This window comes from Carassius gibelio, chromosome A21 (assembly GCF_023724105.1).
Source record: "Carassius gibelio isolate Cgi1373 ecotype wild population from Czech Republic chromosome A21, carGib1.2-hapl.c, whole genome shotgun sequence".
In the NCBI taxonomy this organism is placed as follows: Eukaryota; Metazoa; Chordata; class Actinopteri; order Cypriniformes; family Cyprinidae; genus Carassius; species Carassius gibelio.
In genome coordinates this window covers 3,617,486-3,630,841 of record NC_068391.1, presented here as the reverse complement: position 1 = coordinate 3,630,841, position 13,356 = coordinate 3,617,486, and the positions used below count along the sequence as shown (strand labels likewise).

Here is a 13,356-nt window from a genome sequence, read left to right as displayed (position 1 = left end):
GAAAAAAAGTTAATTTTTAATAGTTATAACATCAGTAACTTCGTCAGTCAAATATTACTTACCAGATTGTGTAACTGTTGTGACACTCATGCACTTGGAGAATCCACTGGGACATGATTTTATCTTTTGAGCCGCACAAGAACCCGTCATACTAACACACTCATAACATTTGAAAGAGTGTCCTTTAGTAATAAAACAGAGACACATCAATAATCTGTATTTGTACTCAATAACATTACAAACACTATTTGTCTTTGTACCTGCAGTGAAGAGAACGAACAGAAGAAAAACTGAGATTTGGAGATCCATCTTTGACCAGGAGCTGAATGAATTAATGAGTCTGTTTCATTCTCACTTTATAGCTTATCAGAAGGGGTGGGACTTTGTTAACAGTAATAACAAGACATTATAAATCTGTCTTCTCTCTGTTTATGTCTATGAAGAATCACAAAGGGTTAATCCGCCGCGGGGTACTCCCGAATCAATCTAAAATAGTCCGAATATGAACACTTATTATAGGTGCACCCTAGTGATTCAGGACAAGCTAAAAACCAAGGGGCAAGGAACTCGACCGGTGTGGTGAGAAATCCAGTCCCCCCGCGAAATCGAGTCCGCTTAGGACCAAGGCGGTAGCTGTTTTAAATGCCTGATCAAAAGTTGTTATCGCGATAACTTGTTGCATGGCTAATCGGAGCTGCGGTAGCTTGTTGTTTCAAGCTAAAATAATTTAATAAAAGCAAAATACAGAATGTAATCGTTCAAAATGTTTTTTTAAATGTCATAAAACTAGCAGCATCTCATAAATGATGCATTGTAATTAGTTTTAATATTCGGTTACTAAAACGCCTCAGCACAGCTTTTGAATATATTTTCCAGTTCTAAAATAATAATAATAATAATAATTCAGTTGTGATGACTAAAACACGTTTAGCCCACAAATTCAGAAGATTGTGGGATAGTTTAAAGATAATTATTAATAAAACGAACCTATATATATATATATATATATATATATATATATAGACACACACACACACACTTTGATTTTTATTTATTTTGACTTACTACCTAATTCATGTAATTTTTTACATTATTTTCAATATTGTAATAAGTATACTTATGTTGTTATATATGGTTTTGCTTACAAGCAGTTCATGTATTGCAATTGCTGATTGTATATTATTTAAGAAACTATTGTTTTCAAAGAAAATCATACAGCAATTATCACATTATGATGACGAAATTACAATTGTAATTGACTTTAACTCATATAACACAGTACATATAATAGTACAACAGTTACTTGTACTATTACAAATCAGTAATAGTAAGGCAATAATGGCTGTTTGTGCACTGAAAGTAACTAAAAATGCAGCTAGTTTATAATTGTTAATTATAACTTGCAATTATAATATAATTCTACACAATTTTTTTACATATAAATGTTCAAGCAATATGCACACTATCTATGTAAGACATTTATACATTTTTCAAAATGAATAACATTTTCAAAGAATCTTTACAGAAAGACATACTGTTGTGTCTATGTGGTCAAAAACACCCTCACTGTTTTAATAGTTGGTGTTAAATGCATTAGTCGTCATACATACAGCAAGCAAGCCAAAGGCAACGGTGGTTAATTAAGAAAAAACTGTAAGATGTCGATACTGGAGTAAAAAAAACCTTTGGAGAAACCAGACTAACCAAAAACACTGGGGACCAGTTCTCCTCTGTATATTCAGTCTGAACATTTGGTACAATATCATTGGTAGTTAACAGTGTTACTGCATTGATTCAGCTGTAAGGTTAGAGGTTAAATGTGCCATGTACAGGCAGCAACATTGTTTTCTCTGTGGCCCAGGTGAGGCAAGCAGTGGCAGTGAAGAGTGCTAAGGTGCAGTCATCCATTCATAAATTCTTGCTGTTTTGCTGAAACTGGAAACAGTTCATCCTATGTGAAGTCCATTGTGGAAGATTGGGGAATCCTCAGTCTCAACGTAACTCGAGAGCATCTGGGACAGAGCTTCTGTGGTAAAGAAAAATATAAAAATTGTTTAGGAACTGTAATATAATTTTAAAAAGAATTTCCTCTCTGCCTTTGTAATATACAGTATGCTGGAAGACTTTCTTGACATCATACAGAACGGGTTCAGAATACAACAGAAGCAGGAAACATCAAAAATCACTGTTAACCGTAGAGCATCGGTTTACAATTCTTGCAAAAATCAAGTTATGATTTATGTGTAGGTTGTTATAAAAACAATCAAACAGACATAAATGTAATCTGTTAAACTTAGTCTATTTTGCATTCAAACATTGCTTTAAATAAAGAGACAGGTGATTTATTTGAGCAGAGCTTGTTTTCTGCCTCCACTATTTGGAAAGTCTAATACGAAAATACTTATATATATATATATATATATATATATATATATATATATACTATTTTATATTAAACAAAAAAACTGCTGCAATGAAAATCTCCTTTTGATTTATTGTGCCTTAATTTACTATTAATTTCATTCATAATTATTCACTTACTGAACGCTATTATGAAAGTATATGTGTTTGTTTATGTTAAATAAAAGATAAACATGAGAAAAGAGTCGTATCTTCACTTAAAATCATAGAAATGCATCTTGAACAATCGGGTCCCACCTAGCGAGGACCCCTAAGATGGCGGCCGTCGCGATGCCTGTGCGCAGGATGCAACGGAGGCACTTGTCCCGAACGAAGGACACGAGACAGTTACTAATGTACACTAAAAATCTTTGTCAGATTTGAGATCGTATTAACTACCAGCAAAATACGCTCATATGTGGAAAAAATAGCAGATGGAGTTGATAAAACGCCTGAACAATGAATACAGACCTCATCGTCAAAGATCGCGAGAAAAAGGCTTGAACAATCGGGTCCCACCTAGCGAGGACCCGTAAGATGATTCATTATTATTATCAGTACTAACGTTACTACTATTATTTTTGTGTTTATTGTCAGTGTCATATTACTGTACAAGGACAGTGGATAATATTGGTAGTTAATAAGAAAATCAGCTCAAATCATTAATCGCCCCTCCCCTCCACACCCAAATACATGCGTGTGCAGGACGGGTTTAAGCACACCTCTAGTTCTGTCATACTTGTGCACAAATCACACGAAGATTTTTAGTGTGAATTACTACCTGTCTTGTGTCCTTCGTGACAAGTGCCTCCGTTCCGACTTGCGCACAGGCATCGCGATGGCCGCCATCTTAGGGGTCCTCGCTAGGTGGGACCCGATTGTTCAAGATGCATTTTAAGGGAAGATACGACTCTTTTCTCATGTTTATCTTTTATTTAACATAAACAAACGTATATACTTTTATAATAGCGTTCAGTAAGTGAATAATTATGAATGAAATTAATAGTAAATTAAGGCACAATAAATCAAAAGGAGATTTTCATTGCAGCAGTTTTTTTGTTTAATATAAAATAGTATATATATATATAAGTATTTTCGTATTAGACTTTCCAAATAGTGGAGGCAGAAAACAAGCTCTGCTCAAATAAATCACCTGTCTCTTTATTTAAAGCAATCTTTGAATGCAAAATAGACTGAGTTTAACAGATTACATTTATGTCTGTTTGATTGTTTTTATAACAACATACACATAAATCATAACTTGATTTTTGCAAGAATTGTAAACCGATGCTCTACGGTTAACAGTGATTTTTGATGTTTCCTGCTTCTGTTGTATTCTGAACCCGTTCTGTATGATGTCAAGAAAGTCTTCCAGCATACTGTATATTACAAAGGCAGAGAGGACATTTTTTTTAAAATTATATTACAGTTCCTAAACAATTTTTATATTTTTCTTTACCACAGAAGCTCTGTCCCAGACGCTCTCGAGTTACGTTGAGACTGAGGATTCCCCAATCTTCCACAATGGACTTCACATAGGATGAACTGTTTCCAGTTTCAGCAAAACAGCAAGAATTTATGAATGGATGACTGCACCTTAGCACTCTTCACTGCCACTGCTTGCCTCACCTGGGCCACAGAGAAAACAATGTTGCTGCCTGTACATGGCACATTTAACCTCTAACCTTACAGCTGAATCAATGCAGTAACACTGTTAACTACCAATGATATTGTACCAAATGTTCAGACTGAATATACAGAGGAGAACTGGTCCCCAGTGTTTTTGGTTAGTCTGGTTTCTCCAAAGGTTTTTTTTTACTCCAGTATCGACATCTTACAGTTTTTTCTTAATTAACCACCGTTGCCTTTGGCTTGCTTGCTGTATGTATGACGACTAATGCATTTAACACCAACTATTAAAACAGTGAGGGTGTTTTTGACCACATAGACACAACAGTATGTCTTTCTGTAAAGATTCTTTGAAAATGTTATTCATTTTGAAAAATGTATAAATGTCTTACATAGATAGTGTGCATATTGCTTGAACATTTATATGTAAAAAAAAAACAGTAGAATCATTATATTATAATTGCAAATTATAATTATATAGCAATTATTGCTATCTATATAAACTATCTAGCTGTATTTTTAGTTACTTTCAGTGCACAAACAACCATTATTCACTTACTATACTTAATGGTATAAATATAATAGGCATACTGACATACTTCATGTAAAATTAATATAACATTCATTTTACATAAAATAATAATATATCTGTATATAATACAACAATAACACGGTTCTGCACAAGCAATTGCGATATTATATCATTAAGATTAACAATATAAATTTACACACACACACATCGAGTAGCTGTATGCTATGCTGATACGCGAGTAACAAAAAAAAAAAAAAACGAGAAATGTTTGATTTCACAACCTAAAGCGCGTCGGCTATATACTAGCCTATGAAACATGTAATTTAAAGTACATAAATGGTCATTATAGCAAAGTTCAAACGACAAAAATAAAAACGCTATTTAGCAGGAATTGTAATCAGGCGCTAAAAAATAATACCCAATAATTATTCGTTGAGCCAATGGGATCACTCGGGGTCCTAAGCGGACTCGATTTCTCGGGCGGACTCGATTTCTCATGACACCGGAAGTTGAAGTCGGGTGGGGGCTGCCATCTTTTAGCAGAACTTCACTTGCGTTAGCATTCCCATTGACTCCCATTCATTTTGGCGTCACTTTGACAGCGAATAACTTTACATCTGAGGCGTTTAAAGACTCTGTTTGTCCATTATTTATTTCTAAAGATACACGACAATGTATAAAGTGCTCCATTACCTTCTATGTTACATTATGGCCCCGTATAAACAGTTTTTGTAAAAAATAGGCTAACGATTGCGTCATAACCACTCGGCTCTCTGTCGCATTACCGTACAGACAGGTGGAGAAGCTCGCAGGCAATTAACTAAATATGGCGTACTGGCGTTACATTTTAAAATACTATACAAAATAATTCATCAGAATACTTACTCCTGCTCACTCACGACAAAGAACTCCCCGCTTAAGCTCGACGTCTCTGCAAGATTAACGATGGCAGTTTTCACGCACAGCCACTTAGAAGATTTACATCTGGCAGACAGGTTGCTGACGTCGTCAAGCTTCGTTTGAGTCTGCGCGTCAGAAACGGAAGTGCTAAAAAACGCTAAAACTGGGCTTCATTTAGCTCAATTGAGTTCCAATGGGGTCGCTGTGTCCATTTCTTTTACTGTCTATGCTAAAAACACGGTTTGGAAAACGGATTCATGGTGTACTCGCTTATTATGTTCATTTTTCTACATTTTGAACACAAACAAAGTTACGGACCGCAGCTCTGATTGGTTGTTTTTACCGGGAGCGCATGGCTTTCTGCAAATGGCAATAGGACACTGGGAGGAGCCAGAGGAGCTTGATTTTTTTCACAGATTATCTGTCTCATATTCTACTGTCAGGACATAATGACAGGTTTAATAAATATGTAAAAAAAAATTTTTTTTACAAAAGTTCCCTACAGCACCTGTAATGTAGTATCTTTATTTATTTCTTCAGTGACACTTTACAGTAAGGTTCAGCTTGTTAACATCAGCTCACAGTTAACTTCATCTGTGAATTTGTGAATTTACAATCAAAAACACTTCAAATGCATTTATTAATCTTATAGTTAATTAACTCTAGCATTTACTTAAATAATATTAAAATGTAAAGTCGTATCTGTTAGTGGTGTATAACTGATGCGAGCTAACATGAATTAACAATAATCATTTGTATTTTTATTAACATCAGCAAAGATTAATAAAATTCTGCAGCAAATTTATTGCTCAATTAATTTTAATGCATTAACTATGAGACTTTATTGTTACCATTTCCTCTTTTTTGTCTGGATATTCATGTTCACATGGAAAATGCTAAGTGACAAATTAAAAATGGAATTATAATAACCTGTTTTAATGGTTCAAATGCAAACCACTAATCCAGCAACACAAGAATATGTTTACAAGACTTTATAAAAAAATCATGTGATTTAATGTTTTAGCTAAAATGAACTCTGCCTGTATTTGTGCTCATATGAGTCTTGTTCAGTTAAAACGGTTTGCAGAAATAATTTCACAAAAGCAAAATTAAAAAAAAAAAAAAAAAAAAAACTTTCTTTAACAAAAGATGCAATAGATCATCGGTGCAACAGATGTTCACTGTCCAGCAGATCATACATTTTACACCTGTCTTAAACTGAATTATTTCTGGTTTTCTTTTTTTTTTTACACATCTCAAAAGCTCTTAATGTTTCTGTGCAACCCTGTCCAATAATTGGCATTTTTTGGAGAATCCCCTGTTGATGGTTTATATAGCTTAAGTGTCATGCCGATATTACTGTTTTAATGCATTTTCTACATTTGTAAAAAAAAAAAAAAAAAAAAAACATTTTATATATATATATATATATATATATATATATATATATATGTGTGTGTGTGTGTGTGTGTGTGTGTGTGTGTGTGTGTGTGTGTGTGTGTGGGTTAAAAACAAACAAACACCAAAACATATTTGAAACGCCTTCTGTAAATCGCTTCTTACCCCTATTGGCGGATACTCATGTCAATCATCTTTTCAGCACTGTCATTGGTCAATAAGTGTGTTTGGCTTACAAGCCATGCAAGCTTAGCCTAGGATCTGAAGAGGCTGTTTCGGCGATTAACTGCGATAAAGGAGACATATATTGGTAAGATTCAGTCGGGTTACCAGATTATAAATGTTTTAATGATCACACATTTTGTTGATTGTTTATATATACCCTATTTTATTAGTAGTGTCGTGTTCTGGTGCGTTTACGTTACGTTATCTACTAGCTTACATTTTAGCATGTTAACTTAGCATTCTAGCAAATACTCCTAGGGAATTTATATTTACAATTTAATTTTATAGTTAAAATATCTTTGTATGAAAATCAGACGCCTTTTTAAGTGAACAGTATTGCTTTTTCAGTTTTAGTTAGGTAGTTTGTTTCTCAAATATTATCTGGTGTATTTAGCAGGTTGTGTTTTACGGATTAGCTAATACTAAATGCTCCATAAGCTTCTCTTACGAAATGTATGATTGTATGCGTTTACACTGAAGGTGACATGTGTTAAAAATATGTTTTGTAAGACTTTAGTCATTAGTCTAGATTTCATGTCCAGAGGGGATGAGAGCTAATTGGATTTCTTACCAGCCCCAGTTTGATTTTCCCTTGAGGTATCATCTTTGAACTAGATTTGCATTTCCTGAATAACAGCACTTTATAATGGACTGCAAAAGCATAGTGTTAGTGCACGAGTTGTGGAGTGTTTTGAGTTAAATTATCTAAACCATTAGAGAGGGGTAACCCAGTGAGTAAACACTCATTGATTTAAAAACTGTAATGCTATTACACTCACTAATGTATTTATAAAAGAAAAATCAGCTTTTTTTTTTTAACCTAACATGCTTCGATATTATATTGGTGTGACAGCATATTGATTGTTTTATTTAGGGCTGTTTGATTCCACAATTTTTGGAATCAATTCCAATTCCTGATCCTGGAATTGATGGGAATTAATTCCTCACTGTTGTTTTCGATTCTTTTCCAATTCTTTTTTTTTTTTTTTAGATTGAAGGAACCTAATCTCAACATGATGACCGCAGGATAGGTCGTATAATGCATCCTTCCTATAATATGAAGCTTTGTTTGTAAAAAAATAAATAAATTGATGATATGAATATGGTAATTTTGTCAGCTTTGCCCGTGAAATTAGTCCTAGCCCAGCTCCGCAGGGACATGCGTTTATCACATGAATCAAATAAGACATGAAGTGTCTAAAATAAATGTGCACAGTTCAGCTGAATGATGAAGTTTACTTCGTATACTTTGAACAATATTAACAAACCGTACACTGAAACAAAATAACCAGAACATTAATGACTGATAGAGTTCATGTTTTATCTGTCAATCAGATGTGCTCTCAGCCGCTGATCTATGCTCGTGACGTGCTCTTTTAGAATTATCATTGGTGATAGAAATGTGTTTTAAAATGTTTATTTTAGATGGTAATAAGCTCAAGACCCTCAATGACATCATGATCTATTCTGTCATGCAGCGCTCAAAATTGTGGACAAGCCAGTTCTACCATCAAATTATCTCTGAATCTTTTTTTTTTATAAAATTTAAAATAATCTTTTATCTCACAACTGTTGTAATTATGGCTCAGAATTAATCTATTACCTAATATACCTGTCTTTCACATCTATCTCAGTGTGTCATCATGACGACTCTTGATGATAAGCTTCTTGGGGAGAAGCTGCAGTATTACTACAGCAGCAGTGAGGGTGAAGAGAGCGACCATGAGGAAGAAGAGAGCGCATCTAAAACCATCCGCGACCAGGAGGTGCTGGATGTGGAACTCAGCTACAGTGCAGATGGCAGTTCGGTCAACACTGGTACGGTTAAGCGTGAAATATGAACACACATTTGTACTTCTGTCTCTCACAGCCTCTGATTAAAAGATGCTGCATCTATACGTCTGTGAGACTGACTGTGTGTTTCTCCCACAGGGCCGAAGGGAGTGATCAATGACTGGCGTAAATACAAGCAGCTGGAGAACGAGCAGCGCGTGGAGCAGCAGAAAGAGATGGAGCGACTCATCAAGAAACTCAGCATGACCTGCAAGTCACACCAAGAGGAAGAAGCCGACAGACAGAAACAGAAAGAGCTGCAGGATAAGATCGCAGGCAAAGTGAGAAACACTCTATACACTAGTCAACATACTGAATGACACTGAATATCACAATACAGCGGTTATCGCCTATTATAGTTTTTACTGGTATTTTGAATGGGTTTTTGTTTTAGTAATTTAGTTTTTCAGGTTTTTTTTTTTTAAATGTCTTATTTTTATATTTATTTTACATTATTTAATTTTTAGTTAAGTACTTAAAAATAAATAAAAAATTAGAAATGTTGCCTTGAACTACCTCAAATAAGATTTTTTTTTTTACTGCAATTTATTTATTTTATTTCAAGTATTTATTTCAATGAAAATATTTTTAAAGGTTCTTGTTGATAATAACCCTAACTATTCGTATCAAATAGATAATCTCACATAAAATAAAAACTCATTATTAAAAGTAGAAATATAATTTTCCACTTTTTTTTTTTTATTCTGCCCTTCCCATTTCCGAATATCAGCAAAGAAATGATTCCCCTTATTCTTTTGTTTTGCTTCAGATGAACCTCCGTGTGGATGAAGAAGAGGAGGAGGAGGAGGATGATGACGATGATGAAGCCTTCCTCCAGCAGTATCGTCTGCAGCGCATGGAGGAGATGCGACGACAGCTGTGTGGAGGGCGGCGCTTCGAAAAGGTGATTGACATCTCCTCAGGGGAGGAGTTCCTGCGTGCCATTGACGAGGAGGGCAAGAACACTCTGGTGCTGGTCCACATCTATGAGCCAGAGGTGCCCGCCTGCCAGGCCATGGATGGAAGTCTGCTCTGCCTCGCACTGCAGTACCCAATGGTAACACTGATGAATCTTTTTCATTCTAGGGCTTTAAAAGAATCGTTCAGCAAAAATCAATTAATTTGAATGTGTAGTTACCCTCCCACACATGTTTGTATAGAGACATGCTGTCGAGTGAGAAAGATGTTTCACACTACGAAATGAACAAGACTGTGACAGCATGAACACACCCGCCAAAAAAAGCAACCTACATCAGTGTTACTTATTACTTTCCTCTTGTGGCTCGCAGGGCAGTAAATAATACTATGATATGAAAATGCAGTCAATACAGATATTTTATTATAAGCAGAGCTATTACAATAACTCATTAAAAATGAACACCATGTCTACATCAGACACAAGTAGCGCGATCCGACAAAAGACAATAAAACCCAGTGATGTTGTCTACACTGGACACAGTTAGACCATGTCTGCTCTATTTACAAATTTATATTAAAAAAAAAATAAAATAAAAAATAAAAAAACTAAGCCAGCAGCATTACAATATGGAAATATATATAATTTATATTTTTGTAATTGTCTGGTCTTAGTTACAAATTTGAGTGGTAAATGATAAAGCATGAAAGCCCCATTTGTATTGCATTGCATATCAGGGATGAGAGATTGATAAAAAAGACATGTTATTTTTGACTACCGTATTTTCCGGACTATAAGTCACACTTTTTTTCATAGTTTGGCTGGTCCTGCGAATTATAGTCAGGTGCGACTTATTTATCAAAATTAATTTGGCATGAACCAAGAGAAAACATTAGTCTCCAGCCGCCAGAGGGCGCTCTATGCTGCTCAATGCTCCTGTAGCCCTACACTGAGCAGCATAGAGCCCTCTGGCGGCTGTAGACGGTAATGTTTTCTCTTGGTTCTTGGTTCAAAATAAATAAAATAAATGAGACTTCTAGTCCAGTGCGACTTATGTTTTTTTCCCTCATCATGACGTATTTTTGGACTGATGCGACTTATAGTCCGAAAAATACAGTAGATGTAACTTTTGATACTTTGTAAAAAAAACAAAAAAAACATTAAAATACTCCCATGAAAAAGAAATAGTGAAGACCTCTTACAGTCTTACAAACATTTACAAACTGTATCCAGTATGATAAGAATGTTATGTTAGATTTTGTTATGTAATGTTTTCACTGTTTACAATGGCAGCGCCTGCCATCTTGTCTTTTATGGCTTGTTGTTTCTGATTGCACTTGAAACCCAAATGAGAAATACAGATTAATCCCAGAAGATAAAATCAAAACAAAATAAAGTTAAAACTTGTTTTGAAAAAAAATCATTTGTCATCTGTATATGGAATTTAAGTGTGTTTTTTTTTTTGTTTTTTTTAGGCCATATTGCCCAGCCTTAGTTCAGCACAAAATGTAATCATCCTCAGGCCATCCAAAATGTAGATGAGATGAGAAATTTATATCACTTACTCAATAGTCGATCCTCTGCAGTGAATGGATGCCGTCCAAATGAGAGCCCAAACATCTGATAAAAACATCACAATAATCCACACACTCCAGTCCATCAGTAAATGTCTTTTGAAGTGTAAAGCTGCATGTTTGTAAGAAGAAAATCCATCAAGAAATGTTCAGTTCACATCGTTGCTTCCTTTATCCATAAAATCTCTTTCTGCACTGTTGTCCTCTCACATATCTGCACCCACATATGTTTAGAACGGTTTCACCTGTACACGGTGCTTGATCAGTGCACCTGTGCAACTTTTCAAATGGAGAAAGCAATATTATGGATAGAGGACTCGTATTTTTGTTGGAAGTAATGGTTTGAAGTTAAAAATGTCTTGACTGGGTTGTTTCTTTCAAACACGCAAGCTTTTCACTTCATAAGACTTAACTGATGGACTGGTGTGGTGTGGTTTACTTGTGGGTTATTGTGACGTTTTTATCAGCTGTTTGGACTCTCATTCTGACGGCACCCATTCACTGCAGAGCATCCATTGGTCAACAAGTGATGGAATACTACACTTCTCTTCCCATGTAGAAACGAATTTTATGGACTGAGTAAATTTGCAGCAAATTCAAATTTTGGGGTTAACTGTTCTTTTTCATTTGTATTAAGTTGTTATTTCTTACTTTGTTCCTCTCCTTGACCTGCAGGTGAAGTTCTGTCGTGTCCAGGGCTCTGCGGTCGGCACCAGCGCTCTTTTCCGCAGTTCGGCTTTGCCGGCTCTGCTGTTGTACCGCGGCGGTGAACTGGTGGGGAATCTGGTGCGTGTCTCCGATCAGCTCGGAGATGATTTCTACGCCACAGACGTTGAAGCTCTGCTGCAGGAATACGGGCTTCTTCCAGAGAAATACATTCAGCCAAACACACACTCGTCTATACGCAATGCCGCTGTCACTCACCCTAACGAGTCAGACAGCGACCTGGATATAGACTAAATGCGTAATGTCTGTATACAAACACATAGATCCAGAAGAATATACACTCTTGTATATGTTCACACAGTGATTGAGACCCAATACAGTGACCAAAAGCATAAACAACGGAACAATGTGAGCTACACTACTGTCAATACACCATTCACCGATTACTGGACCAATACAGTAGATATCATTAGATGCATTCATGTGTGTGTCATTTCCGACACTTCCAGAATCTGGAGTGTTTCTTTATGCAAAGAAAAATGCAAAACCCTTCAGAGCACCCTGCATTGATGTTTCACTATTTATTATAGTTTTAGATTTATATGTTTGTTTATTTGTGTGTTTTTGGACATCTTGGTTTGCTTTACCCCTCTGTTAGTTTTATACATTTTGTAAACCTATCCATCAAGACAAATGCAAAAATAAAAACAAATGATTCAGATTTAACCTTTGTTTTGTGGTTATTTTCATATGTGTGCATTTTCTCTGTATTTTGAGAAAATATACATTTAAATTCATTAAAAAAAAGTTATATGAATAATTATAAAACAATTCATACAAATATATAAATAAAAATACGTTTAATTCATTTGCTCAGTATATTATGTAACCATTTTATTAAAGATGTTATGTCTTTATCTATATTAGATTAGATGTACTTTATTAATCCAGAGGTCGAAGTTAAATACCGGTAGTCATGGCAGTCTAATGTAATCTGAAAATATTGAGAAGATTTTGTGAAGCTGTATGGCTTTATTTTACACTATGGAACTTATTTTAGAGAAATATGTTGAATTAGCTCTAAATCTGAAACCATGGTCCGTTCACTCACTCTTGTTTACGTGCAAAACATTGAATTAATTAATTACGCTCCGAGATCAAGAGGGGGCGCATTTTAGCTGTAGGACAGTCTGTGCAGCGCTTGTCTTTATAATAGCAATGCAGCAAACGTAAAATACAGTAATTTTATTCATATTACATTTTAACAAAAATTACAGCTCTCA

General features: G+C 35.0%; 2 protein-coding genes and 1 long non-coding RNA gene across 9 annotated transcripts in view; 2 read left to right on the top strand and 1 right to left on the bottom strand.

The window, feature by feature from the left end:
• Nucleotides 1-5,795, bottom strand: part of LOC127941671 (prostate stem cell antigen) — a 57,888-nt gene extending 52,093 nt beyond the window's left edge. The window contains exons 1-2 of one of the 6 annotated variants that reach the window (XM_052537018.1): nucleotides 5,447-5,795; nucleotides 63-182 (exon numbers count right to left, since the gene is read on the bottom strand). In XM_052537018.1, the coding sequence (XP_052392978.1) occupies nucleotides 63-150 (88 nt within the window). In that variant the 5' untranslated portion in view covers nucleotides 151-182; nucleotides 5,447-5,795. Of the gene's footprint in view, nucleotides 1-62; nucleotides 183-260; nucleotides 843-5,446 lie in introns of those variants that run through there. The other 5 variants (XM_052537017.1, XM_052537012.1, XM_052537008.1 and 2 more) reach the window with 5 other exon arrangements.
• LOC127941679 (uncharacterized) lies at nucleotides 2,685-4,354 on the top strand. The gene is made up of 2 exons (XR_008149132.1): nucleotides 2,685-3,375; nucleotides 3,865-4,354. It is a non-coding gene; the product is annotated as an uncharacterized LOC127941679 (long non-coding RNA).
• A 1,243-nt stretch (nucleotides 5,796-7,038) lies between the features above and the next one.
• LOC127942171 (phosducin-like protein) lies at nucleotides 7,039-12,799 on the top strand. 2 transcript variants are annotated; one of them, XM_052537806.1, is made up of 6 exons: nucleotides 7,061-7,169; nucleotides 8,076-8,115; nucleotides 8,719-8,902; nucleotides 9,017-9,198; nucleotides 9,687-9,974; nucleotides 12,083-12,799. In XM_052537806.1, the coding sequence occupies exons 3-6, from the start codon at nucleotides 8,728-8,730 to the stop codon at nucleotides 12,365-12,367; spliced, it is 930 nt and encodes a 309-aa protein (XP_052393766.1). In that variant the 5' UTR covers nucleotides 7,061-7,169; nucleotides 8,076-8,115; nucleotides 8,719-8,727; the 3' UTR covers nucleotides 12,368-12,799. The 2 variants fall into 2 exon arrangements, with proteins under 2 accessions (XP_052393765.1, XP_052393766.1); XM_052537805.1 differs by lacking the exon at nucleotides 8,076-8,115 and having other exon boundaries at nucleotides 7,039-7,169.
• Nucleotides 12,800-13,356: the final 557 nt, after the last annotated feature.